Source organism: Peromyscus californicus, unplaced genomic scaffold, assembly GCF_007827085.1.
Source record: "Peromyscus californicus insignis strain IS unplaced genomic scaffold, ASM782708v3 Scaffold_9__1_contigs__length_137607984, whole genome shotgun sequence".
Lineage (NCBI taxonomy): Eukaryota > Metazoa > Chordata > Mammalia > Rodentia > Cricetidae > Peromyscus > Peromyscus californicus.
The window spans coordinates 9,815,647-9,841,856 of NW_026294617.1; the positions used below are offsets into that span (position 1 = coordinate 9,815,647).

The following is a 26,210-nucleotide window of genomic DNA, read 5'->3' on the forward strand; positions in this document are numbered from 1 at the left end:
TGAATAGACCTAAAATACTGCTATAATAGAGAAAAGGCAATTTACTAATGATATAATTCGAAACTATTTCCAGGCAGAGTAAATATTTAAAACACTACTCAATATTGGAGCATGACTCACCAATATATTTTATTCCAGGGGGCAGAGGCCGTTGAACCGAGCTGCTGCCTTCTACATCTTACACTGTTTTTTGCTGTTTAATTTCTGTTTTTCACTTTTGTGCTTTTTGTTTAAAATGGTCACCAAAGGTAGTGTTAAAATGCCATCTCATGTTCCCTAAGGCAAAAATACAACGATGCGAGTTGTTTGGGCAGAAGCTAATATTCTATTGGTCATGACTTCAATGTGAAGGAGTCAATAACATATGTTAACATGTCTTTTAAACAGACAGCTAAAACAGGTTTACTGTTGGTTGATTAAATGCTATTAACAGAGGCTTGTAGAAGCCAAGCCCCATATTTCCCTTAGACATGGTGGTTCAGGATTTGCTAATCCTGTGTTCTAGACTTCAGAAAATGTAATCATAATGAAAAACTGTACATAGTTTTTCAATTCTTAAAAGTTTTAAAAAAGCAAACTTAGAAAAGACATGATTTCCCTAGCCAGAAGCTAATTGGTTCTCACAATAAAAAACCAGAAAGTGGGAGAAAACACCAAAATCCACCACTACTGCATATTTCAATGTAATATATTAAAATTTATTACTTTCTGAGTAGTATTCATTGAGATTATCAATTAACATTCTCTAGAAGGCCTTATAATTTAAAAATTAAAGAATTCAGTAGGAGGGAAAAGGAAAAGCACCCTATATAATAATAGGTTAATTTTGAGAACATTCACATATGCACTATTCTTCCATCTGGACTCAGGCCCTCATTAGTTCAATCCTGCTTAGGCCAATATACACACACTCCACAATAAATCCCACATTACTCAAAAGCTTTGTGCTTCTACTTAACAGCAGCATATGAAATCATTTTTTAAGAATCCCCACTCCATTGGCTATTGTAAACAATTCTCCATGCTTGGACACAAGGATATTTTAGTTAGCCAACAAAGACTTCTGAAGACTAGGACAGAGGAAGCATTTTGATTTTTGTATTTGTTTAAAGTGTTCAACCTCGAAGCATACAATAGAAATTAAGCTGAAATTTCTAGTTTATATTTAACTATAGTAAGAATATTCCCCCCAAAGGTCATCAAATATTTATAAAAATGTTACTAGTAATCTGTAGAAATCCACACATATCAATGGGTGGACTTTATAGCTAGCATTCCTCACTTTTTAGACTAGACACAGGACATATAAAGAACTTGCACATAAATATTGAGTGCCTGGGTACCATAATAGTAAAGGTTAACAAAGCAGTTTTACTGTTATAAAACATTCTGGTTCCATTTTCACAGCCCCAAATAGGTACTAATGTACTGTAACTAGTAAGTTCATAAGCTCTAATTATCCTTTTCCTTACTGTGCAAATGAAGCAGCAGGGCTCTGCAAACGTGGATGAAGACTACCCAGGCACTACAATCAACGCACAGTGCTTTGAGAAAACCCTTCAAAGACTACAGCCCCAATTCTGTCCACACACAAGGAAGACTAAAGAAACAATCAAGCCATATTTCATAAGATTTCAATACATACAGAATGTACTTTCTCACAATTCAAAGTCATCTTTTAGTCAAACACTCAGAGGGGAACAGCCTAAAGATGAACACCTTACATATTCCACCACTTACTAACTATAATACAACAAAACCACTGTGACTGAAGGGAAGTCATTTACTGCTCACTATCAGTGTGTAAGACTGTAGCTCCAAGGAATGAATACTTGTAAGTAAACAAGTTTTTAAAAAAGGTTTGTAACTAAACTGTATAAAAAAAATAAAATGGCAGAACTAGTTTGAAGCAATTAGAGTCCAATGGTTTTCTATGTTTTCTTTTATATCCTTTATTTTTAATTGGTATTTGAGAACAGCAAATTGTCTCTCACAGCAGTGCCTCCTGGTCTGATAACATAGTCCCCATTTCTAGATGTAAAGATTGAAAATCAAAATGAACATTAAGGCATACAAACAGCTATTTTAAGTCTGTTCTTACTTAAAATAAGAATAATTTTTACTCATATTAAAATACATGGAATGTTGGCACACAACTGAAGCTGCTGTAGAAAGATCAGATGTTCTGTGGGTTACGGAAACTCTAAAAACATACCCTTACATGGTTTTCGTTTTACAAATTTAAGTGTTGAGAAATGTCTAAATAATAAGTAACAATTAAAATAAAATGTTTTATTTGTAAATTATGTACAGAATACATTTTATATTATGACAAGGAGATGGGAGGAAGGAAGAGCCCTCACGTTCCAATCACTGCTCTTCACTTTTTGTTGGAGATGACCACCTTTCTCTGGATTGAATGTACAATTCAGTTTGAACTTCCTAAGTTGGAAAAGGAGAATTTGTAGCTAAATTAAAAGTGTTGCTGTACTGTTACTAGCTGGTTTGTTTCCACAAAATGCTCTTGATCCCTGCTAACTCAAAATCTTAAAAAGGAATTTTCTGGTATAATTTCATGAAGAAAAACAAAAGCATAACTACCAAGAACAATGAGTTTAAGCATTTCATCATAAAGAAACTGCAAAATGGCTATATACTTATGCATAATTTGAAAAGCTGCAGTTTCTTTAGTGATTTCCATTAGTCTAACAGTAAAAAGCCATACAACTATCAAAAATGCCCTTAATCTAAACGTCACTGTAGACAATGTTTCTTTGATGACTATCAAAATGAGGCCTACTCACTGAAAAATAATCTGATGGATAAAGTTATTAATGGCTTCGACTGTGCCAATAGTACCAATGTCCTACAAAACAAAAGGCTGACTGTAACTGAAGGTCAAATACATTTCAGAAAATGGATTTAAAGAATGCTACAAATGTCATGTGTACATTATGATGATCACCCAACACGGAAAACCCAACCTACTGCACTCCAGTCCCCAATGAGTCAGATTATGACTTCTCATGTGCAGATTTAGGCATTTCTCCATCCTTGTCATCATCCTCTTCATCACAATCTCCATCTGTCTGCTGTTCCAGTTCCTCTTTCGTGATCATTTCAAAATCATTCCCGTTCCCACTACTGTGTTGGGAGCGGTCATCTTCCCTCCTGTCACTGTCTGTGTCTGAGTGGCGCTCTCCACCTGAGCCTTCTGCTCCATGATTTCCTGCTGCTACTTTCCCCTCGTCATCCTCCTTTTTCTCACTGTCTGACTTTTCCTCACTGTCGGACTTCTGCTGCCTTTTGGTTTCCGATCTCTCGTCTTTCTTTGAGTCTGCTTTTGGTCCTTTGTATTCGTGTGTGTACAGAGGCCTGAAGGAGTCAATGAAGCCCACATCAGCAGTCAGGTTTGGCAAGAACCAAAAGTGGTGTCTTCCTCCAGTTATCAGCCAAATGATGAGGAACAGAATACAGCGAGCTGTGGGGAGAAAAGTTTCTCCTGAATAAATTAAGCACTGAATCAACCACTGGGAGAGTTTGTGAATAAGGAACTGACACAATAGTTAGCTTTATTTGCACATTTATGCACCATAAAGATGAATATTTAAAATCAGACTAGCTTAGCAGATGACAATATTGCAAGACCAGAGTATTCTGCTCTCAACTGAGGGCACAAATGTCATAATGACACTCTTAAAAAAATTACTGTCTTTTTTTTCAAATCTGGGTGCTGTTTCATGGACATACACTTAGGATTTATGCATTTTGTGATGTACTTCAGTAAACATAGTAGTCAGATGGAAACTGAAGCATCCATGGGATCATGGTGCAAAGAAAGAAGAAAATGTGAGTAAGAGTTATGAATGATATTAAGAAATCTACCAGTGAAAAAGGAAAATGCAATGTAGCCTTATTTCTTGGTCCTTACATGCTTGTCTTGATTAAAAAAAATACTAAAACTACATCCAACATACAACATGTTATAAAGGCAAATACAATGCTGAACAAGTGTATAACAGAAATAAATATTTCTGATTTTAAAATAAATGTAAACAATTCAGTGGACCCTTACATATGCTATGGAGCTAAAGCATGTGCTAACTTGTCTAAAAGATAGCTCAGCTTTGGAAAAAGAATTCAGGTATTAGAAAATTTCTATTGTTGAATTCTTGTTTTATTAATTAGGTAAATTTTGTTTAAGTACCAACTTAATATTAATATATTAATAAAATTTTATGTATCTAAAATATAAGCTAGGTATAGTGGTGCATGCCTGCAATCTCAGCATTTGGAGGAAAGGTTTGGGCTTACACATCAGGATTTTATCTAAGAACTACAAGAAATAACCAAAGAAACCCCAGGAAAATGCAATGCTCACACAGCAAGACTACTCAAACAGACAGTCTATGAGTAACTCTTTTCTTGGTGTTTTCGTTGGGACTTGGGCTTGAATCCAGGGTAGCCTGTCAGGTATGCAACACAAAACTATCTTCAACCCTTTCAAATTCTGAGACAGGCTACACTGTCCAGAGCCTGTGACTGTCCTCCTGCCTCAGCCTTCCAAGTAGCTGGGGTCACAGGGTTTTGTAACCACACTTGGCTTAGTATATTATCAGAAACCTCAGTATTTCAGATGGTTTTCTATTATTTACCAATTATGTACAGATTTGTGATTTTTCTTTTCTTTTTTTTTTTCCCCCCCAAGACAGTGTTTCCCTGTGTGGCCCTGGCTATCTTGGAACTTGCTCTGTAGACCAAGCTGGCTTCAAACTCAGAGATCTGCCTGCCTCTGCCTTGAGTGCTGGGACTAAAGGCGTGTGCCACCACACCTGGCTTTTTTTCTTTTTTAAAAGGTCACAATGATTATACAAATGTTTTAGGGTAACCAGTTTGTTTTGTTCTGTTTTCTTTAAAATTACATATAACTATTTCAAAAAAAGCTTACAAAATAGCTAATCCATGCTTTTTAAATTATTGTGCTTTGGATAGATAAATCAAAGGACAATGGTTTTTAGATATGCCTTAATTTATAAAGCAGTATTTATAAATAATCTTTCTTGTAAGGTAGTATTTTTATTTTCGTGAGAATAAAAATATATCAAATAATACTGATCAGAATTATTTATAACACAAAGAAGGTAAGCATATTTGAATCTGTAATTTACAAGTAAATTCTGATAAAAAGAGATGAGCAACTTTTAGAAGCAACATGTTTTTTTCCTTCAAATACAATTATGATGTTTCAGTTTATTCACAAATTTGTAAGACACGTGAAATATTTTATCAAATCCAAGAAAAAAAATTATAGAAAGGTTGTAAATAAAACTGAACTTCTTATGACACGTAAACTGGGCATAGCAGAATTCTAACATTCCAGTTTTATATGGTAATAGATAAAAGAATGAACCACAGAAAAATTACAATATGTACCATCTTACCATTCTTGTAGTAAAAGCTCCACATTTTAGAAAAATGCCACAGTCTTATTTTAATTGGTGATATTAACCATGCATTGAAAAACACCAAAAAGATTTTTGAACAATTCTATACCACAGGATTCGTAAGTGGGCCATAGATCAAAACTCCTTCAAGGAAAACTTTGGAGGGTGGAATTAGCTCAGCTGGTGGAGTACCTGCCTACAAGCAGGAAGAGGCCCTGGATTTCATTCCCAGCACCATACAAAACCAGGCATGGTGATGTATTACTGTAATGCCAGCACTTGGGACACAGACACAGGGAGTCATAAATTCAAGGTCATCTTCCGTGACACAGCAATTTTGATGCTAGCTTGGTCTCAAGACACGAGATCTTGTCTTAATATATATATTTGTAATTACATGTTGGGTTTGCTTCTGATCCATACTACATATTTATATACCTAGGAACCTGGAAAAATATTTTCAAAATTCAAGAAACAACATTTCAAAGGTCAAAACAATCTAACATAAATTATAGTGACTATGAGTGAATTAAAATATAGCAACTAGACGTAATTCACTGTGTAGAGCTAACCCTTTGCTGAAAAACTTCAAGGAAGTTTTGTAAATTTCACTAGTTTGACAGCCAGGTGACATCAATTTTATCGAATCTAAATGTAGTTCAATGTTTACAGCTTTTCTCCTTGATACAGCATCACACTGACACTCGTTACCTGTTTAATAGGATTGGTTATTATTTCTTGGCCTACAATTGTGCTGTGCTGTCTGCAGAAGCAGCAAAGGATTTTTCTCAAGGTGACTAAGCTAGAGGAATGAAAAAAGTGAAAGTTAGGTAGAAAAGGGCTCATTTAGTCAGGGATCACAGAAAAATGTGGGGGGCGGAGTCCTGTCACTATGGTAGACTGAAAATTAGCAGATGAACTCCTGGGTTCATGGGGGTGGTAGCCCCAACTCAGGATACCCTGGCGACCAGGGGAAAGGTGTGAATAGAGTAACTGTTTAGCGCTATAGTAATGATGCTTTACAAAAATAAAAATTATTTATCAGAGAGTATGCATCTAGTTTAGGCAATGTTGACCAAGGTGTGTCTTTCAACAATAGAAACTAGATCAACATTATGGGTGATTTATTTTTCTATAAAGCAGTACTATTCTTGGCTGGGAGTGATGGCACATGCTTTTAATTCTAGCACTTGGAAAGGCAGAGGCAGGTGGCTCTCTGTGAGTCAGAGGCCAGCCTGGTCTCACATAGTGAGATTCTGTCTTTAAAAGAAAGGCATGAAAGATCTCAATAATTCTGAATGCTAAAAAACATTCACTTTGTTTTCCTATTTGGTTTTCAGTCATTTAGTTTCTTAATTTCAAGAATTAATTTTGGTACCCAAGTGAAAAGTTGTAATTGTCCCTAAAGTGGCAAACAAATTGTTTAGAACCACTTAACTGAATACATGACTTGAACTTAAATATTTAATACAAGTTACATTTACCTTACCTCAAATATCTAATAATGATTCACCACTGCAAAAACAAACCTTCATTATAGCTAATTTTAAAACATAAAACTAAATGCAGATTAAAATAGAGTAATATATTATATTTCAAAATTACTAAGAGAGTAAATTTCAAATGTCTCACCATAAAAAATGATAGCTAAACAAGGCAATGGGTATTTTAACTTGATTTAATCATTTGCCAATGCATGCACACACACACACACACACACACACACACACACACACACACATATATATAAATTGTATTTTATACTGTACAGAATTATGTTCATTAATCAAATGCAGTATTAATACAAGATTAAGTTTTGAAAAGATATAGGCAAATCTCAGATCAGAGCCAATGCAATCAGGTTTGAGCTCTGAGATTTGACCTAGAAAGGAGGGTCCCACACTTCTTGACTTCTCTGTATTAATTTTGCTATTCAGCTTCACTGGAGCTCTGGGTTAAGGTCTAAGTGCTTAACACCTACCTTATATCAAGATCGGCGTTATTAACCACTTACCAACAGCAAGGAGAAGAATGCTGGCTACAAAACAGCCCGCGCCCACACTGAGGTAATAAACACCTACTCTCATCTCTGCTGGCCAGAGAGGGAAGAGGGTGGCTGCTATCACTGCAATAACTGGAGTAAGAAAGGATGTGACAAGAAAGGTCAAACTTTTACAACAAATACTTGAATGGCTTGATTACAATTAACAGTGAATACATTCTTTTCTTAGGGGGAAACTGTTAAATCTCTGAAGCAAAAAAGTATCATTTGCATAAAAAGGATGAATTATCAGCAATTTCACTTTATATAGTTCTTAAAATAGGTTAGTATGTTTTAAAAGTCCAGATTACATTAATTATAAAAATTACTGTATAAATTAAAACTATTCATTAAATCACCAACTATTGTCATTTTGAAGCTTTTTTAAAAAATATTAGGAGTAAGGAAGCTTAAAAAAAAAACCAAACCAGCTGGATGGTGGAGGTGCAAACCTTTAATCCTAGCACTCGGGAGGCAGAGGCAAGGGGATTTCTGTGAGTTCGAGACCAGTCTGGTCTACAAAACAAGTTCCAGGACAGCAAGGGCTGTTACACAGAGAAACCCTGTCTAGAAAAACCAAAATCAACAACAACAACAACAAAATCAACAAAATAATACCCTACTCTCAAAATTCTGAAGACTCCTCCCCAGCCCTTCCCAGGGGAATCAGATTCACAGACTCTTAAGAAAAAATGGGCAGTGTGGTTAGGGAAACCATATATAAGCACCTCTAGTTTCTTTTCAATTATAGTAGGGCCTCAGGGGAAAACTGTTAAGAAATGAGCAGCCTGGTTATTAGGCCTTTCCTATTAAGAACAAGATTCAATTCCTGCTCTATCATGTGTAAACCAGGTATGCCTTCCAAAGCTAATTTACCTTGTGTTTGATAACTACCTGTTCTTATTGGAATGAAAGATTAGAAGGAGTTAACGACGGAGTGACTACCACATTGTAAGCAATCTACAGCACTACCCTTTTGGTGTTAATTCAGTTTCAATTCTTACTTAAGTTCCTCTAAATGGGATCCTGTAACATCCTACTGACCAATCATATTTTAATTAGTACCTGCTATTGCTAATTTGTTTAATTATTCTTTCCCACCCAATCTTGCCCCAAACTTTAAAAAAATACATGCATAAGTTTAATACCCATATGAAAAATGAGTGAAAGGCTATACTGAAGATGAAATCATTCAGTTTTTGTCCCACTGTTCATCAGTAAACACTACTAAGCTTATTCTACCCCCAGAGACTGCTTAAGGGCAATAAAACAATTAGTTACAAATAATCTTTTCTAAATAAATGAACGTATGTAATTCCCACTCTTCAGCAGTTTTCTCTTTCATTCTTTAAAGGATTCTATTACACTGCCATTATTTCATTCTTCTACTGAGGAACCTGAACTGCTTTCAGTTTTACATGAAAAGAGACAATACCCTGCAAATACACCCGTACATGTATACTGCGGGGGACTGGACTACATAACAGAAGGAGTTATCTAGGCTGGGATGTAGCTCAGTGGTCAAGTGCCTGCCTAGCATGTTTAAGACCCTGGGTTTGATCCCAGGCACCGCAACCACAAACAAAATCCAATCACACTGGAAAAGCTAACAGTGACTTCTTTTCATGCCACTGGTAGTCAAAAGACAGGCATTTAAAACTTGAACGATATGTGCTGGACTGTTTACTTTAAATGTAGTATGAAGTATATGTATTAAAATAGTGAACAAGGAAGTGCATACACTGTGCTCAACTGTGTGCACAAAATGGGCAAATATAGGATAAATTCCTGCAAGACTTACAGGGTCAATGTATTTATATCTACAATTTGAAAGGTACTGCAAACTGCCTGTGTAAAGGTAAAAAAAAGAAGATATCAGTTGTTGGAGTGTGTGTCTCCCTCTCCCAGGACTTTCACTGTTAACTTCTGTAACCTTAATCTTTGCTACTTCGCTCTGTTATGATTAAGTCTTATTCACAATGACTGGTCAGTGTGTTTCTTCCTCTGTGAGCAACATTTATCTTTTTTTTTTTTTAACCAGGTTGTTCTACCATGTTAATCTCTTAAAAGTCTTTTGGTTGTTGCAAATACTTTTAGTTTATTATTTATATTCTAATTTTATGGAAAGTATCCTTTTAGACAGTTCCCTCTTAAGCAGTTTTTACTTTGCATTAAATTTAGAAATATTTTTCTTTGGGGTGCTACATTTTGCCCTCTAAACGTTAGCTTATACTGAAAAGCTACTTATATCCTCCTACTTACCAAGAATTAATCCCATGACAAATGTTTTAATGTGAACTGGGTCATAGATCCACACATAAACCTAGAAGAATCAAGAAACCTCGGTGCTTAAAAGTTCTGGTCACATTAGTAATGTTTACTCTGCACTGCAGTGCCACTAGTAACGCATGTCTACACTGAAGCTCCTCAAAGGCAACCCCGACTTCCTAACACGCTACAAGCTTTTCCTTTCAGTCACAACTACACTCATCATTAAAAGACTCTTAGTTTTCGTTCTCAGTTTCTGTAAATTACAGTATTCTTCCATTTCCTAGTTCAATTTTGAACAAGACCTTTTATTGTTTTTTTTCTGATTTATTTGTATTTCTAACACTTGGGGTTTCAATTCAACCTCTATTTTACTTTTACATTTTCCCCAGAGAATTAGTCACAAACATTAATTTTGCTAGTCACCACTAAATAAAACCCGAAAACCCCATATTTTAAAGAGACATTTCCCAATTTTAAGTCCAGTTCCTTGAGTGTGGGAGTGTGTGTACACAACCTAACCTTTACAAGATGACAAGCATCCAGCTTTTGTTCAGCCTGCTTCCTCCCTAACAGACCTATAATTCTTTCCTGGTACAATGGGCAATCTGCCAGTCAGTTCTGAAGGCTTAAGTCAGGTGTCTATTATCTCCAGACTCTCCTTATCCCTCTTAATTAAATTAAGTGTACCTAATTGATGTTCTCACACCAGTAATGCTTACTACAATGTAATACAGAAAGATGTTTAGGTGCCTATGGCTTTAGTGGACTCTGAAAGCTTTCCTGCAGAGGCTTTCACTCTATCACTATATCATTTCCAGCACCTGTGAAGTATCTGGCACATACTGATAAGCTCAACACTTAACTCAATATATCTGAGCTCTTCCCACTGCAGAATTTCAAACAGAAAGCCCTAGGAACCACCGCTTTTTGCATATCTGATAATTGGTTTAAGTGTATTAAGAAAGAATATGTCTTGAAATTCAAAACAGTTCAGCAGCTAGGACATAGTCACTATTTTTGCAGTAGTTAAGTGACTACCATAACAGTCTTCATGCACGGCCATCACCACACAAATCTCACTACAAAAGGAATAATGGAACTACCTCCTTGAACAAAGCATTAGCAATGTTGAAAATTTCAGTCTTCTCACTAACTGTTTGTGATAGACATCGTTGAAGAGGCAGAGGTCAGCAGGTGATCCCCAGGAGCCAGTCTGCTTCTTCTCTTTGATAATAATAGAAATTCTGCATTTTAACTGGACAAATTAAACTCCTAATATAAAAAGTGCATCCAAGGATGTGTCCATGAGATAGTTTACTAAAAAGGAAGGCATGTGCCTCTCATTCCTTTTTCTCTGTGAATGTAGTTTAAAAGTTAACAATCATCATGGACCATGAGGCACCTTGGCAAGAAGATTCTAACACAGGAAAAAAGAAAGGAGCTTGGGCCTGCCATGAAGCTTCCTGACTGTACTGCTCACCCCTAGAGAATACTAATGAGGAAGAAATCAGCATCTATCCTGTACTAAAGCTACTGTAATTTCAGGGTTCATTTCACTCATACCCAGTCAAATCTGATTCTATATAAAACTACATTAGAAAAGTATAGATTTTTTTGAAAGTTATTTTCATGTACTTAAATGTACTATTAGATTTTTCTAAATTATTTCTTTTCATAGTGATGGTATGAAATATATTTCTAAGATTGTCTATGAAAAACTGGAATTCTATCATACTCAAATCCAATATTCTAATCTCACCTCATTTCCATCCAGAAAAACTTGATCATCATGTGGCTCAAGTTTAAATTTTTTCTTAGTTTCCTTCTTTTTTGGAGTTCCTGGAGTTTCTTCCTATAAATAGACAGATGAGTAGAATAAAACACTTCAGGAACAAAAACTGTGACATTTATGAGGTGAAAAATCCTGACTTTTTTCAACACTAATAAAAATCCTTAAGCTCAGTGTTTACAAATAGTCCTGACAGTTATCTCCCATAGCTGTAAAGGCTTTATGATCACAGGCCAGTTAAAGAGCACGTGTATAGACGATGTGTTTGGGCGTTTTTCCTGCATGTGTCTGCATCATGTGCAGGCAGAGCTCTCAAGAAGGCCAGAAGACATCCCTGGAACTGGAGTTAACAGAGGTTAGGAGCCTCCATGTGGGTGCTGGAAATGGAAGCCTGGGTCCCCTGAAGAAGGGCCTCTGTACCATCTCTCTAGTTCCCACAATGATTTTAAATGTTTTAGTTTAACTTCAGGGAAACTTACCTTTTTGGGCTCTTCCTTTTCACCATCTTTTTTTTTCTCTTTTTCCTTTTTTGTCTTTTCTTCTTTTATATTTTCTTTCTTGCTCTTTTTATCTTCTTCTTTCCCACTTTCAGATTTTCCTTTATCTTTTTCTTTTTTTATGTCTTTATCATACTTCATTTTCATTACTTTTAGAGCCCGATGAAAAAACTGTTTCTTTAAAAGCCTTGGGGAAAAGTAACAGTTCTAGTTTTACAATTCCCATCAATTACAAAGACACAAACCTTTTAAAAAAGCGAAAATATCAAGACCCCAAAAAATTAGCAAAGGAAGATATGAACTGGCAATTCATAAAAGAAATTACAATTAGTAAGCCTATGGAAAAATATAGTGAAATATAATAAGCATACAAAAAAGTATAAGGAATTCCACAAAGGAAAAAGGCCCAATAGCCAATCAGACCATGAAAAGCTGTCAAAACTCTGTCACTTGAACTAACATAAAGGACGTTACTGCTTTGAGACTTACCCACATAGTTTCTAGACACAGTGACAGTAATTAAGACTCATTCTCATTTAATGTTGTGTCTTTATTGCAAGAGTAAAAATAATACAGAGGAAAACAGTTTATTTACGACATGTCAGCAGAGAAAAGTGTGTTCATGACTGCTTGGTACTATTCAGCTCTTCTATGGAGGGATATTTTTCGACATGTACTTCTTCATTCAGTCTACTGCTTTGATAAGTATCTTCAACTAAGTGATGATGATTATACATACTAAGATGACACTTCTGCACTCTGATAAGGATTCTCACAAGAACAATCTAAAAAATGTGCCATATATGAGGCACAACAGTGTATTCCTAGGTCAGTAGTTTCAAAGGCTGCTCCCATCATGTGGAATAGTCCTCCTCCAAAAAGTATGAGGTTTTGTTTCACTCTCACTCCTTTCAAGTTTTCTCGGAATTACAACTTAACTTGTTTAAAATACATAAGCCTACCTCTTCCCTTTTACTTCCTGCTATCTTGTCCACAGCACTTATCTACTAACTTACTGGACTATTTATTATGTTTGCTCCTTCCCAAGACTTAAATCACTAAAAAATGGACCTCATTCAATTATCTAATGAGGTCAGAAGTTTAGCTGATCCCATAGTAAGTCAATCTCATTGTTATTTATTTATTTTTCTTTCTAACATCATAATCCTACCCAAGAAACATCCGTTGCTGGTAGGAGTGCAAACCTGCACAGCCACTATGGAAATAAATCAGCGTGGCAGTGCTTCAGGAAGATGGGAATCAATCTACCTCCAGATCCAGCTATACCACTCTTGGACATAGACTTAAAAGAGGCTTCATCCTACTACAGAGACACTTGCTCAATCATATTTATTGTTGCTCTACAGCCAGAAATTGTAAACCCAGATGTTCAGTAACAAATGCATGGATAAAGAAAATGTGGTACATTTACACAATGGAGTATTACCCAGCCATAAAAAAACAATGAAATCATTGGGGGATAGTGGGTGGCTCATGCCTTTAATCCCAGCCCTTGGAAGGAAGAGGCAGGCAGATCTCTGTGAGTTCAAGATGAGAGAACCACAGATACAAAAGTTAATGTGGGCTGGGGGACCTGAGAGAAAAGAGAATCATGCAGGGGAAGTGGCCAACTAGTACCCCAGAAAAGGCAGATTAGAGAAGGACTGTGGTAAACACACAAGGGTAAAGAGAACTCTGAGATGCTAGAATGTGGGCTGGTGATACCACGTCTCACTGAAATTAGGGTAAAGAACACTCTGTACTCTGGGTACAAAGTATAGACTAAAAGACACCATAAGGACTGGAGAGAGGACTCAGCAGTTAAGAGTACTTGTTACTCTTGCAGAGGACTAGGGTTTGGTTGCCAGCATTCACATGGCAGCTCACAACCATCTACCATTCTAGTTCTAGGGAAATCTGATATCCTTTTCTAGCCTCCACAGGTACCAGGTACACAGTACACAAACATATGCAGGCAAATACTTACACACATAAAACAAAAAGAACTAAAGCTTAAGAAAAAGATAATATGCCTAAAATACTAGCACAAACTTTTCCACTCCGGCATTTCCCCTCAGATTCCACTTAGTTGCTTTAGAAATGAAACTGGACAAGTCTTACTGTGGTTATCTCTACAGTTGGGCAGGAAACACGAGAACAGTCCTGATGAGGACTTTATGGTTATATCAGAAGTGGCTGATATCATCTTAGGTCCAGTCCTTTATTTTAGTGCAGAAAGAACACAAACAGGACATGAGTAGGAATAACTTATAATTCAAAGTGAGTTTGTCTCTGGGACATTCTCCAAATTCCAGATCTCTCTCTCTCTCTCTCTCTCTCTCTCTCTCTCTCTCTCTCTCAAGATATATATTTTTATGGTATGTTGAGTATCTTGCACTATGGAAGTGCACTGTATGTGTGCACTTGGTGTCTTCACAGGTCAGAAAAGGGTTCCAGATCCTTTGGAACTGGAGTAACAGAGGGTTATAATCTGCCACATGGGTGCTGGGGAATAAACTGCGTTCCTGTGCAAGAGCAGCAAGGGCTCTTAACCCCTAAGCCATCTCTTCAGCCTCAGTATCTTTTAAAACTTGTCATATAACAAAGTATTAAGGTTCCTAAAAGGCCACAATATGTGAACTAATACTGGCTGCTCTCCTGAGAGATTTAGGCTCACAAATTTAATATCCTTCATAGTATATTGGCAAGTGATTAACTTTTGCTCCAATAAATTCCTCATTAACTTGTTGGAGGAGATATGGTGAAAGGATGGAGAGGAAGGGACCTGACTGATCCATTTAGAGCTTCAGCCTAAACTGCTGTTTGACCTTGGACGGACTTTTAACTTGGCTGTGTCCCAGTTCCTACAGCTGTAGTATCTCTCAACTTTTTACAACACACACACACACACCCCTTGAAGCAGAGAGGGAAGTTTATATTTTGAAATTCTCATCAGACAAATTACTGTAAAAGACAGTAAATATAAACTGTATCATTGTTAGTTCAGCACTACTCCCAAAATAAAACTTGTTTCTGAAATGCTCGCTGGTCATCTCTGTCATTCAGCAACTAAGAATTTTAAGTAGTATTTGATAATTAGTAACTTTAACAGTTTTTAAAGAGAGTTCTCAGATGAATAATGTTCTTTTTCTTTTCTTTTAAAGACAGGATCTCAAGCAGTCCAGGTTGACCTTCAACTCACTTTGTAGGCAAGAATAACCTCAAATTCTTGATCTTCCTGCCTCTACATGTCCACTACACCTAGGAGATGGCAGATACTTAAAAAGTGTTATTAAGTACAGCCATCATTAAATGCTATATACCTCCCAAGAAAAATTATAATCTAAATCTCAAATACTCAGATGTTAAACTTTGGTACCATAGAGCAAAATTTAGCTAATACAGATTAGTAAGCATGCTCTTATTTATTAAGCAGAAAGAGGAAGGTAACTTGGTTTGGCTTTTTAGGTATAAATTCTTTACCAAGTTTCTTTACAGAGAAAAGTTAACTAAATGAAAAATGTGTATGTTCCCAAGGTGTACGTACTTATCTTGGAATCTTCAAGGAGAGACTTTGAAGACAGTGCAGCTGTTTTAATTTTAAGAGGAATACTGTATTAGCAATCACTGAAAACAGCAAGTAAGTTTGGCTTAGTCCAGGGAGAAGCCACTAAAAACCTAAGGATAACAGAGCTAACAGCCATCCCTGGAAAAGATCCGGAGAAAAAACTGCTCTGACCATTTCTCACACAGAATTTGTTCAGTGTTAACAGGTCTAAGCTTTTCTCTTGATTCTTTCATTTAGTAGCCCTGGCAAATACACAGAACTACAAACTACACACAATTAAAATGATAGCAAGTCTAAGAACGATGTATTTCCACGGATAAAGTCCAGGTCGCTCACTGCGGTTGGGAACAAGGCGTTAGACGGCTTCCCACCATGGGCACAGCTGACACTACTAACAGCAGACATTACCTGTTGCAGTAGTCGACCACGGACTCCCGGGTTGTAAACAAAGCCTCCTCTCCTTTCTTGGCCTTTGCCCACTTTGAATCCAAGAGGCAATCCACTGCTTTTGAAGCTACAGAAGAAATTTGTTATTTAAAATCCAGTGTATGTAAATACGTCTACTGAAATCATGCTATAAATGTCAACATTCTGACAACAGAAATAAAAACAGAAGATTAAGTCTAATGACTACTATAAGTGTTCTTTACAAGGTCAACCCACGAAATATATTAATATGTTGGCAAATATTAAATTAAATATTAAAACATTACTCAAAGCAAGATAAACTAATGGGGAAATGTTCGTTACAAAAAGTCTTCTAAAAAATATTCGTATATAACCATCAAAATCATTGAATACTCACAATAAAAAATAACCCAAAATACTTCCTTCTTCCCTCCGTGGTAATGAAAATTCTCAAGTTATGATAACTCACCAAAGAATCACTCTGAACAATCTACTACTGTGACTAGCAAATAAATACATTAGATTTAGGGATTAGCATGTTTATTTTTAAAAAAATTTTAATGAATATCAAAATCATTAATAACATAAAAGAAGTAACTCCTTCTGTATAAAGAAATTCAGGTTTAATTGATAAGACAGAAAAATACAACCATCATTTATAAGCTATGGGCTATATTATAGATGATATCAGCCTATCATGAGGTGGAATGGATAATACGTGAACAGTGGACCTAGTTAATTCCCCTGTAATCATACTATCTGAACAAAAGGCAGTATTTCATAACGAATACTGAAAATAAACCTTACTTTTAAAATTTCCAGCAAAACCAATTATAAAGCACTTATAAAGGATAATCAACTGCCATACGCTCATCACTCAGCTTTAATAACCACACATGGAAGCTCTTTTATAACTTCTACATATCTTAATTTAGGTAACTTCATAGGATTTGTACAGTAGTAAGATTTTAGAGATGTAATCCTACCAATAAAATAATCAACCCGATGACCCATCATATTGGTGGACTTTGTTGGACAGTTGAATCGAAGATACTTGGCTACAGCCTTCTCTTCTTTTGATGGTTCACCGACTTCCTGCAACATAGGAACACTAATTTAGTGTGCTTATGTACGGGATAAATTCAAGCTCTATGGAGTAATTCGCACATCTGTTCTGTAAATCTTTTCAAGTGCTATACAGGGCTTGCTGTCAGACTTTCCTTGGGGCAGATCTGATAACGTACTAAAGAAAAAATGGTGACTCTTAATAATAATGTCTTCTAAATACAAACTGACAAGGTCAAAGGCTGTCCTACATGTTGGCCTCAACTACAGATCATTAGACTGTTTTTCCAGTATACCAATATTTTGTATAGTTTTTCTTCAATTTTGGATGGCTTCTTTTAATACTCACAAAACAATAATTTAAAAGATAAGATGCTGCCAATAATGATTCCTGCCAATAATGACTGCCTAAATGGCACAGTAAGTAGAAAGAGGTGCCATAAATAAATGTTATAACCACAGTCAAAGACATGTGCCCGATCAATGGATGACAGTTTGTAAAAATTCTCTAATTAAGGTAGCGACCAGAAGAGCTGAAGTGCTGATGACTGGCACGGAGTCCCTTCCTTTCCCCAGGGACACAGACACTGTCTGGGACTTTCTCTTCCCCGGTAAGACTATGGCAAAACCAGAAATGCAGAAAGGGATATTTCTATTAATGGAGTGCAATAACCAAGAGCGGTTTGGTAGAAGTTGCTGTATCCTTTCCTGTGTCTTTTCTTCTCTATCTGTTCCCAAGTTTTCTATGACAAACTCAGCTACCCCCAGCTATAATTATTTGTGGCAATAAAAACTAAAAGTTCAATCAATTCTATTTTATAATAACAACAACATATACTAAATATTTTTTCCTCATTCAATGCATCTGTTGTCAACTTAAGTTTCTCCATTTAACTGGTAACTTGTTACCAGGATGAATTGATTTGAAATCAAAGGAAGGAAGCCCGATTAAATAAGGATGTCTCAATAAATTTAAGTCATCCATTCAATCAAACACACACTTCCTGAGTGTTTATCTATAATCTTTGGATGCTACAATGTATACTAGTACAGTAGGATGAATACCTGTACTTTGTTACATAAATACCCCGAACAGCAATTGCTGTTTTTCCAAAGGAACAATAAATAAAAATATTTTAGAAGTACACAAAGTAGAAGTGAAATTATCAGTGTACAAAAAAGGTATCTTACCAAGAACTTGATTTTGAAAGACAAGTTCTGAGTAAACTGAATGAACAACATAAACAATGAAGCTGAAAATGAGCCAAGACTTGACTCTAATAGAAATCAGTTATAATGTACTAGGAAGTTAAATTTGTACAGAGAGAATAGAGTCCTTAAGGCAAGCTGAGAAATTTTAACTTTATTCCATAAGGAGCAGAAAGACGCCTATGTTTTTTAATAGAACAGAAATAGGAAAATAACACATATTATTTTTATGAGTGTAGGCAAGAGGAACAGGAAAAAAACATGCAAAGCAGGAAAAGTAGTTGGGAGACTACTGTTAACAGTCGAATAAATGTGACATGATATTGGTCGAAAAATCAGAAACATTTCAAATGTAGAATACATAGGATTAATAGTAAAGGCAAATGAAATGAATAGATACAAAACGTCAGATTTCTATGTTAATCAATAAAAAGGAAACACAAAGTTGGGTGGGTAAGGAGGTAGGAAGGGATGTGAAGGACTTGGGATGGATATGCTCAATATATTTTTTTAAAAAAAGGAAATGTGTAAGAAAGGTGATTCTAAAGCCGGGCGGTGGTGGCGCACGCCTTTAATCCCAGCACTCGGGAGGCAGAGCCAGGCGGATCTCTGTGAGTTCGAGGCCAGCTTAGTCTCCAAAGCGAGTTCCAGGAAAGGCGCAAAGCTACACAGAGAGACCCTGTCTCGAAAAACCAAAAAAAAAAAAAAAAAAAAAAAAGAAAGGTGATTCTAGAGAACAATCATCATTTTAGGCATGGTATACAATCCTTAAATTAAACCCTTAGCACAGATAAATGAGCTAATTTCCTGACTGCTGATCACGGCATCACATGTAAAATCTGGTTAAATATCAAAATATAAAAACTCAGAAAAGTTGATTGTTATAAGAAGTCAGACACTGTTAAGTAACTGCAAAAATTCTTTAAATTTCACTTTTGAGTTAATCAACGTTTCCCCCAACTCTCTATTTTCCTTGGTAAGCAACAATAGAATCAGAAAAAGTGACAAGTGAGTAAAGTTCTCAAGTGGGCACAGAATTCAGCTGTCTACTACTCTCCTAAAGTACCAGTGACTGATACTAGTTACCACAGACAGCTCTTGACGAAAATCTATCATTTGGAGCATCTGCCGCCAGAGAGTGGCATTAGCAAGGACAGTGGAAGATGGATACATGGGAAGTCCCGTGTGACTGCCCTGCCGCAGCCTAAACAGGGCATACAATATACTTACCTTGTTTAAAAACTAGACTACAGTAAACTAGCTCCCTATTTGTTCCTTTTCCTGTGAAGAGAAGATCTTCCCAACTTTCGCACTAAACTGTTAAGAAGTGAAAGTCTTTGGAGAGTATTAATAAATGCTTGTAAAACATACAAAAAACAGCTCACCAATTCTCAAATAAAAGACTTTCTAACCCCATTAACTCTCACAGTTGTCTCTGAAGGAGGATGCAAAGAACCAACAAGTTTAGGCTAGATTGCCTTTTCCTGCATCCAGATACCAATGTACTGGTTGCTGGTAACCACAGCCCAAAATTACTTAGGAAGACTGGTAGAACATTCATAAAAGATTTTAATTAATTTATTTTAGAATATATCAATACTTAAATACTATAATGAAATAAATAGAAGTTGCCATTTGTAGCCTTTTGGAGGAAAAAAAAAATTCAGGGCAAGCCATGGGCTTTACTCTTACAGAATTTCAAATAATTTACAACTGAAAAGAAGTAAACTTACTGGTCTGTCAATAGTGGAGTGAAAAAAGAAAAAGTCTTAGTTTGTCCATTGTAAATTTGAACATAGGCACAAAAAAAGTAGTAGAAATGTTTATGAAAATGCAAACAGGTTAATAGAAGATATTCTGAAAACTAGAGGGAATCGTAAATAAATTATTTGCATAAAGACAGCTCTGTAAGCTAACAACAGCTCCAATTAGCTCCTATCATATTTCCTGTGGCAACAGGTCTGCTATGTACTGCAAAATTCTCTATTAAGCCCTGTATGTTAGCAGGTGGGAGAGGATGAATTTTCAGACTGAGGACTGGATTTCTAGGTTCTTTCTCTTTCCTTCAGAAGGTCCTGAAAAGTCAGACCTGGAGTCTGCAAACATTTTTCTTCTCTTTCCTGAAATGAGGCATATAGACCCATGATATGTCAGATTTTACTGCCAGCGAGACAGATGGGCACAACAAAAATAACCTACGGAGGTTATACAAGTCTAAGATACAGAAGCCATCTAAAGATTTCCAAACTGAACTCGTTTCTATATACAAGCAGAATACTATTTGGAATGAGTCTCTGAGCAGGAAGTCACACTAAATCTTTGTTACAAAATTTTATATTCAGAATTTGGGGAGCTGGAGAGCTCAGTGGTTAAGAATACACATTAGCATTCTTCCCAGCACCTATATTGGGTGGCCCACCACTGCCTCTAACTCCAATTTTAGAAGATTCGATGCCTTTTTCTATCCTCAGGTGTAATAAGGTGCACATATCTCCACAAAGATACACAGATATACACTAAATTAAATACATCTATGTAAAGTAATTTGGGATTCAAGTATTTCAGAACTTATTTCTTTAGTCAATGATAAAGTGGAAAGAATACTGCACTGGGAATTAGATGACTAGTCTAAACCTAATGGACTAACTTAAAAGGCAATCCTAGTTCAAGCCACAACCTCACTGGACATCAGTTTGTCAGGAAAATGAGGGGGAGATCTGTAAGCTCCAAGTCTACTGTGGACTGAACTTTTTTTTTTTGTTTGTTTTTGTTTTAACTGTGTGTGTGTGTCTGTGAGCATGTGCATGTGAATTCAGGACAATTCTAGAGGCCAGTTTTCTCTTGCCATATTGTGGGATCAAACTTGAAACCATCAGGCAAGTGCCTCTGCCCCTGAGCCCTCTTAGCTCCAGAGACTGAACTCAGGATAGAGGATTCCAAATAAGTTCTATCAGATTCTTTTCAATTTTTAAACTTTATGATACCAGAATTCTAAAACATGCTTCTAGTGCCTTGTGAATCTATAGTTACTATTTCCTAAAAATACATAGTTGCTGTTTTTTTAAACAAGACTTTTTGTTTTTAAGTATTTCTTTAGTTTGAGCTGACATCACTTGTTAGAGAATCTCAGTTATTAAAATTTTACAACACAATGTCAACTAACATGTACGCTCACTTCAAGTTTCAGTGACCCCATCTGAGTCCCAGAAAGAAATATAGTAACAGCCCCCTTGCTTCTGGCTCTGCTGGGGCACCAGATTTTAAAATTATTCTGTCCTGGAAAAAGCAAATGAATTGGCTATAAAAGCAAAACAAAACATAACTCTCAACTGAAGTGTTTGTATCAAACATCCCTTCCCTCCCCAAAAACCCACTGTCATTCAAGGTCAACAGAATCTACTTAAAAATCGTTTCTAAACAAAAACAAGTAACACGAGGAAACTCAACAGTTAGTATATAAATGCTTTTGCTGTAACAAACTCTGAACTTGGTCATTACATTATCTTTTTTTTTTTTTTTTTTTTTAAAGATTTTATTTATTATGTATACAGTGCTGTCTGCATGTATACCTGCAGGCCAGAAGAAGGCACCAGATCTCATTACAGATGGTTGTGAGCCATCATGTGGTTGCTGGGAATTGAACTCTGGACCTCTGCAAGAGCAGCCAGTGCTCTTAACCTCTGAGCCATCTCTCCAGCCCTACATTATCTTTTTATCTCAAGTAATGCCAAGATCAGAGTTTTTGAATCTTGACAGGAATAAAAGTACTGAGGAATTGTCTCCTCAGATAGTTGGAAGAGGCTGACGATGTCTCAGTGGTTAAGCATGTACTTCTTTCCCAGAAGACCTCAGTTTGGATGCTAACACCCGTTGTCAAGAAGCCTGTAACTCTAGCTCCATGGAAGCTGACATCCCTTTTTGGCCTCCACTGGCACCTGGACCCATGCGCACATAACCACACAGATACACATGTACACATAACCAAAAAATAAGCATTAGAAATTTTGTTGGGCTGCACTATAGTAGTACTGTAAGATCTTTCACAAACATTCTATACTGTCATATAGAAATAAATCTAGAGGATGGGAAAACATTTTAATTTCTTAATACCAAGCTGACTTTTAATAACTAAAGTCTCAAAAAAACAGAAAGCAAATAGCTATACTTCATATAACTTACAGACTAATGGTTAATTTACTGAATAGGTGGCTGTTAATTGTTTTTAAGCTTATTAAGGAGTGCTTAACAAAAACCAATATAACCTAACCTGATTTCTTTATTCTGGTGAAGGAGGGCAAGAAAGAGGTTATATGCCAAGCATTTTTAATAACTTTTAATAAGTCATTAATTTAATGTTTTCATACCAACTCTACAACCTTAAAAAGTTTTCTTTTTTTTTAAGATAAACAATCCTTACCAATGCAGAAGTTGAGGAAAAAAAATAATAAAACTTCAAAGTCCTTGCTAATTGGTGGAGTTGGAGTACAACCAGGTGTAGATGACTAAGTCGCAGCTTTTGGCTACTACCTTAGACTACCATAAGGCCTCTCCACCTACTTTTCTGTTTAACCTAAGTTCATAACTGTAATACGAGCAGCTATTTTAAAAGTACATTATCACCTTTATGACAATATTGAAGAGCAGATGAAACTGTAAAATAATGTGTATTAAAGAGAAAAAAAGTACAAATTTGTACTGCCAGGAGTAAATACAAGGAGTACAGGAGGTACAAATTTGACAGCCTCAATACAAATTATGATAAAATGACTATCCATGTTAAACCACAATACTAAATTTCAAAAGCCTCGGAACAGCATAATTAGAAACTTCTATTGTCTTGACACTTTGGTGTAAAGACATATGTGAACTTGGACAGGCTTCTAATTCCCTGCTGTACCCTGTTCAAAATTATTTTTGTTATGCGTGCCAAATTCTAAACTTACTGAACACTGATATCTTTCCCACAATATTTTAGCAAAGTTTTTAACTTTAACTTACATAGTTCAAAAGACCTGTAGGCCAATAAATCAATAAAACTTTACAAATAGATATAAAACGAAAATAGAAAAATATAGAAAAGCTCATCCTAAGCGAGGAACAGAAAGACAAGAATGAGTGTAACAACTTGTGATTGATAAATTAACAATTTAGTACATGTCATCAACTTATTATGCCTTTGGGTTTCTGGGTGAGCTCAGGAGGCACTCCTCACTCACATCGGTGTTTAACATATACCGATGTTAAAGAACGAGCCCCTGGGAGAGACTTGCGGGGCAGGGGTGCACAGGTGACATTCATATGGGATGCGGGAGGGATGTTATGTAGGGCATGAGACTGACAAGCTGGCCTGGGAAAGGCTCCTGGGCGCCACCAGCTCACTGCAGCACCGACCGGGCAGGGTTTGTTTACATCGCGTCGCCGGGAAGGATGCCGGCCAGCGTCAAGCAGACTGTTCGGTTCAAAGAACTACCGCGAGGGAAGAGGGCAGGTGCCACTCAACATCTGGAAGAGGAGCCCGCAGGCCGGGCCGGGGGGGCGGGGGGGGGGGCACAAAGAAGCGGCCGCGCTGCCTCGGGTCACCCTCCTCCTACCCCAGTTGCCGTGGCCTGAATTTCGGGAGCGCCAGCAAGAGCGGGGCAGGGCCGGGCGGCCCCGGGGCCCCGGGCTGCCCGCGCAGGCCCGGGCCCGCCGCCGCAGGAACGCGGGGCCGGCCGCGGGGTTCCGAGCGCCGCGCCTCCTCCCGTCCTTCCCCCCCGCCGCTCCGCAGACCCCTCGGCCGAGCGGCCGCCCGCACCGCGCCGCCTCGGGCCCGTCCCGGCGCCGCCACCCCGCGAGGACGTCCCGCCGCCGCCCGTCCCGTCGGGACGTGTCCCCCGCCTCCCTCCGTCTCCCAGCGCGCCCGAGCCCCCGGCCCCGCCGGGCCGCCGAGCTACCTGGATCCGCTTCTTGTGTCGCCTGCGTTCCGCCATGTTGGCCGCTCCGCCCGGTTCCTTCTGACGTGGAGCGAGGAGGGGGAGGAGGCGGAGGAAATCTCGCGAGAGCGCGGCGGCTCGCGGCCCGTTATGTAAGGCGCCGCGGGCCCCGGGCTGGGGGAGGCCGTCGGGCGTCTGCGGCCTCCGCGCTCGCCCGGGGCGGTGGCGGGCGGTGCGGGCTGGCACCTGGAGGGAGGCGGGGACGAGGCCTGGGCTCTCAGACCTGACTGGGCGTCGGCGTCGCCGTCACCCGGCCGGCTTCTAGATGCAGGTTCCCGGGCCCCACCCCTCCGGGTCACCGCCGCTGGGTGACGTTTCCTGAGGAGAACACCTGGACCTCCGCGGCCCGCAGCGTCACTGGTGGCGCGTCCCGCCACAGCAAGCCCCGTGGCGCCTCACCTCAGGGCCGTGAAGCTCCACTTAGAAAAGACAGCTTCAGAGTCAGGGACAGAGACACCGACTGCGTGTGACAGGTCCCCACCTGTCAACAGGCCTTGCTCAGTGTCAGGGGTGCACTGCTCATTTCCAAAAAGCAGGTGCCTCCTCATCTTCAGAACCCAGAAGTCAGGAAGAGCCCGGGGAAGCTAAGATGGGAAGCGGAGACCGACCGCAGGCCACTTCTGGTCCGTGTTTACTACGTGACTTGTTATTTTAGAGCCTTCCAGACCAGAGTGGTGGTCAGATCGGTAGTTAGTGCTTAGATACAAGTTCCCATGACACTGTGGGGATTTTCAAACCATTTTAATTTCCTTTTGTCGTCTATTCCCACTTTATGTGTACACATGATGTGTGTATGTTCAGTTTATCCATTTTCTCTTCCCCCAAACATCATGCAGTATGGTAGTCTGCTTTTTTTTCACTTTTGCATTGTAAGCACATAATTTCAAAATCCTTGAAGTCTTTGTTTCATGTGTCTAATATAATGGTGAATATATAATACGGTGAACTGCAGCAGCTTGATGCCTGATCCTTTTATGAAGTAAGATACCTGAAGGGTTTTGTGTTTTGTTTTGAACTATTTGATTCTCTTCTCAAGGGGGCCATTTCTTTTCTTTCCCATTGATTTGTAATTTGGGTGTGCACTGTCAGCGAGCAGGAGAACGGATTCTTTTTGTTTTGTTTTGTTTTTCCGAGACAGGGTTTCTGTGTAGCTTTGAAGCTTGTCCTGGAACTTCCTCTGTAGACCAGGCTGGCTTCCAACTCACAGAGATCCACCTGCCTCTGCCTTCTCTGTGCTGGGATTAAAGGTGTGCACCCCCCCCCCCACTCTAATGATTCTTACCAATTAGCCCACAACTTAGAAGATACAATATCTTTTGTTTTCTCTAGTCCTTCCTACCCAAATGATGATTCTGTTCTGTGCTGTTGGGTCTGGAAGACACTGGACTGTTTCTATAGGACAGTCGATGTAAATGGAAACACTATTTCATTTAGTAGAGACTGCGTGCTTACTAAATGGAGAGGGTTTGGCTAGTACTATAGATGGCAAGGAATGGAAATTCCTTTGTGGTCCTGTGTAGGTCAGGGTTCTCTAGAGGAACAGACCAATTGAGTGTATATCAAAAGGGAATTTATTACATCAGCTTACCTAATACGGTTTGGGTTGTCGAGCAGTGGCTGTCTCACACTGGTAGTTGGTCAGTCCTTGAGGCTGTGTAGCTAAGCATCCCACTCTGGAGCTGAAAACCTGGAGGATTCCTAGAGATGTTTGGTACATTTTAGAACCTGGGAGAATCTGCATCCTGAGAACAAGGAAGGAATGCAGCAGCAGAAGCAGCAGCAGGGCAGGCGAAAGCAAAGCTTCCTTCTGTCACAAAAAGGTGCCACCAACACTTAGGGTGGGTCTTCCCACCTCAAATAACCTGATGAGGAAAATCCCCTATAGATGTGTCCCGTGGCTTTTAGCTAATTCCAGATTCAGCCAAGTAGAATATCAAGATTACCCA

The 26,210-nt window shown here is 38.2% G+C and overlaps 1 protein-coding gene across 1 annotated transcript; it reads right to left on the reverse strand.

Annotated features, from left to right (window-relative positions):
* Positions 1–676: 676 nt before the first annotated feature.
* Sec62 (SEC62 homolog, preprotein translocation factor) lies at positions 677–24,359 on the reverse strand. Its single transcript, XM_052730496.1, has 8 exons — positions 24,226–24,359; positions 17,005–17,113; positions 16,019–16,124; positions 12,025–12,229; positions 11,516–11,608; positions 9,748–9,808; positions 7,459–7,578; positions 677–3,481 (listed from the first exon to the last, which is right to left on the reverse strand). Exons 1-8 carry the CDS (start codon positions 24,259–24,261, stop codon positions 3,015–3,017), a joined length of 1,197 nt encoding a protein of 398 aa, XP_052586456.1. The 5' UTR covers positions 24,262–24,359; the 3' UTR covers positions 677–3,014.
* Between the last annotated feature and the right edge of the window lie 1,851 nt (positions 24,360–26,210).

Coding starts and splice junctions, on each gene's coding strand:
- Sec62 (XM_052730496.1), bottom strand. CDS start 24,261: ATGGCGGAACGCAGGCGACACAAGAAGCGGATCCAG. Junction 12,230..16,018: donor GTGGTCGACTACTGCAACAG/GTAATGTCTGCT, acceptor CTTTTCCCCAAG/GCTTTTAAAGAAACAGTTTT. Junction 9,809..11,515: donor TTTTTCTGGATGGAAATGAG/GTGAGATTAGAA, acceptor TGATTCTTCTAG/GTTTATGTGTGGATCTATGA.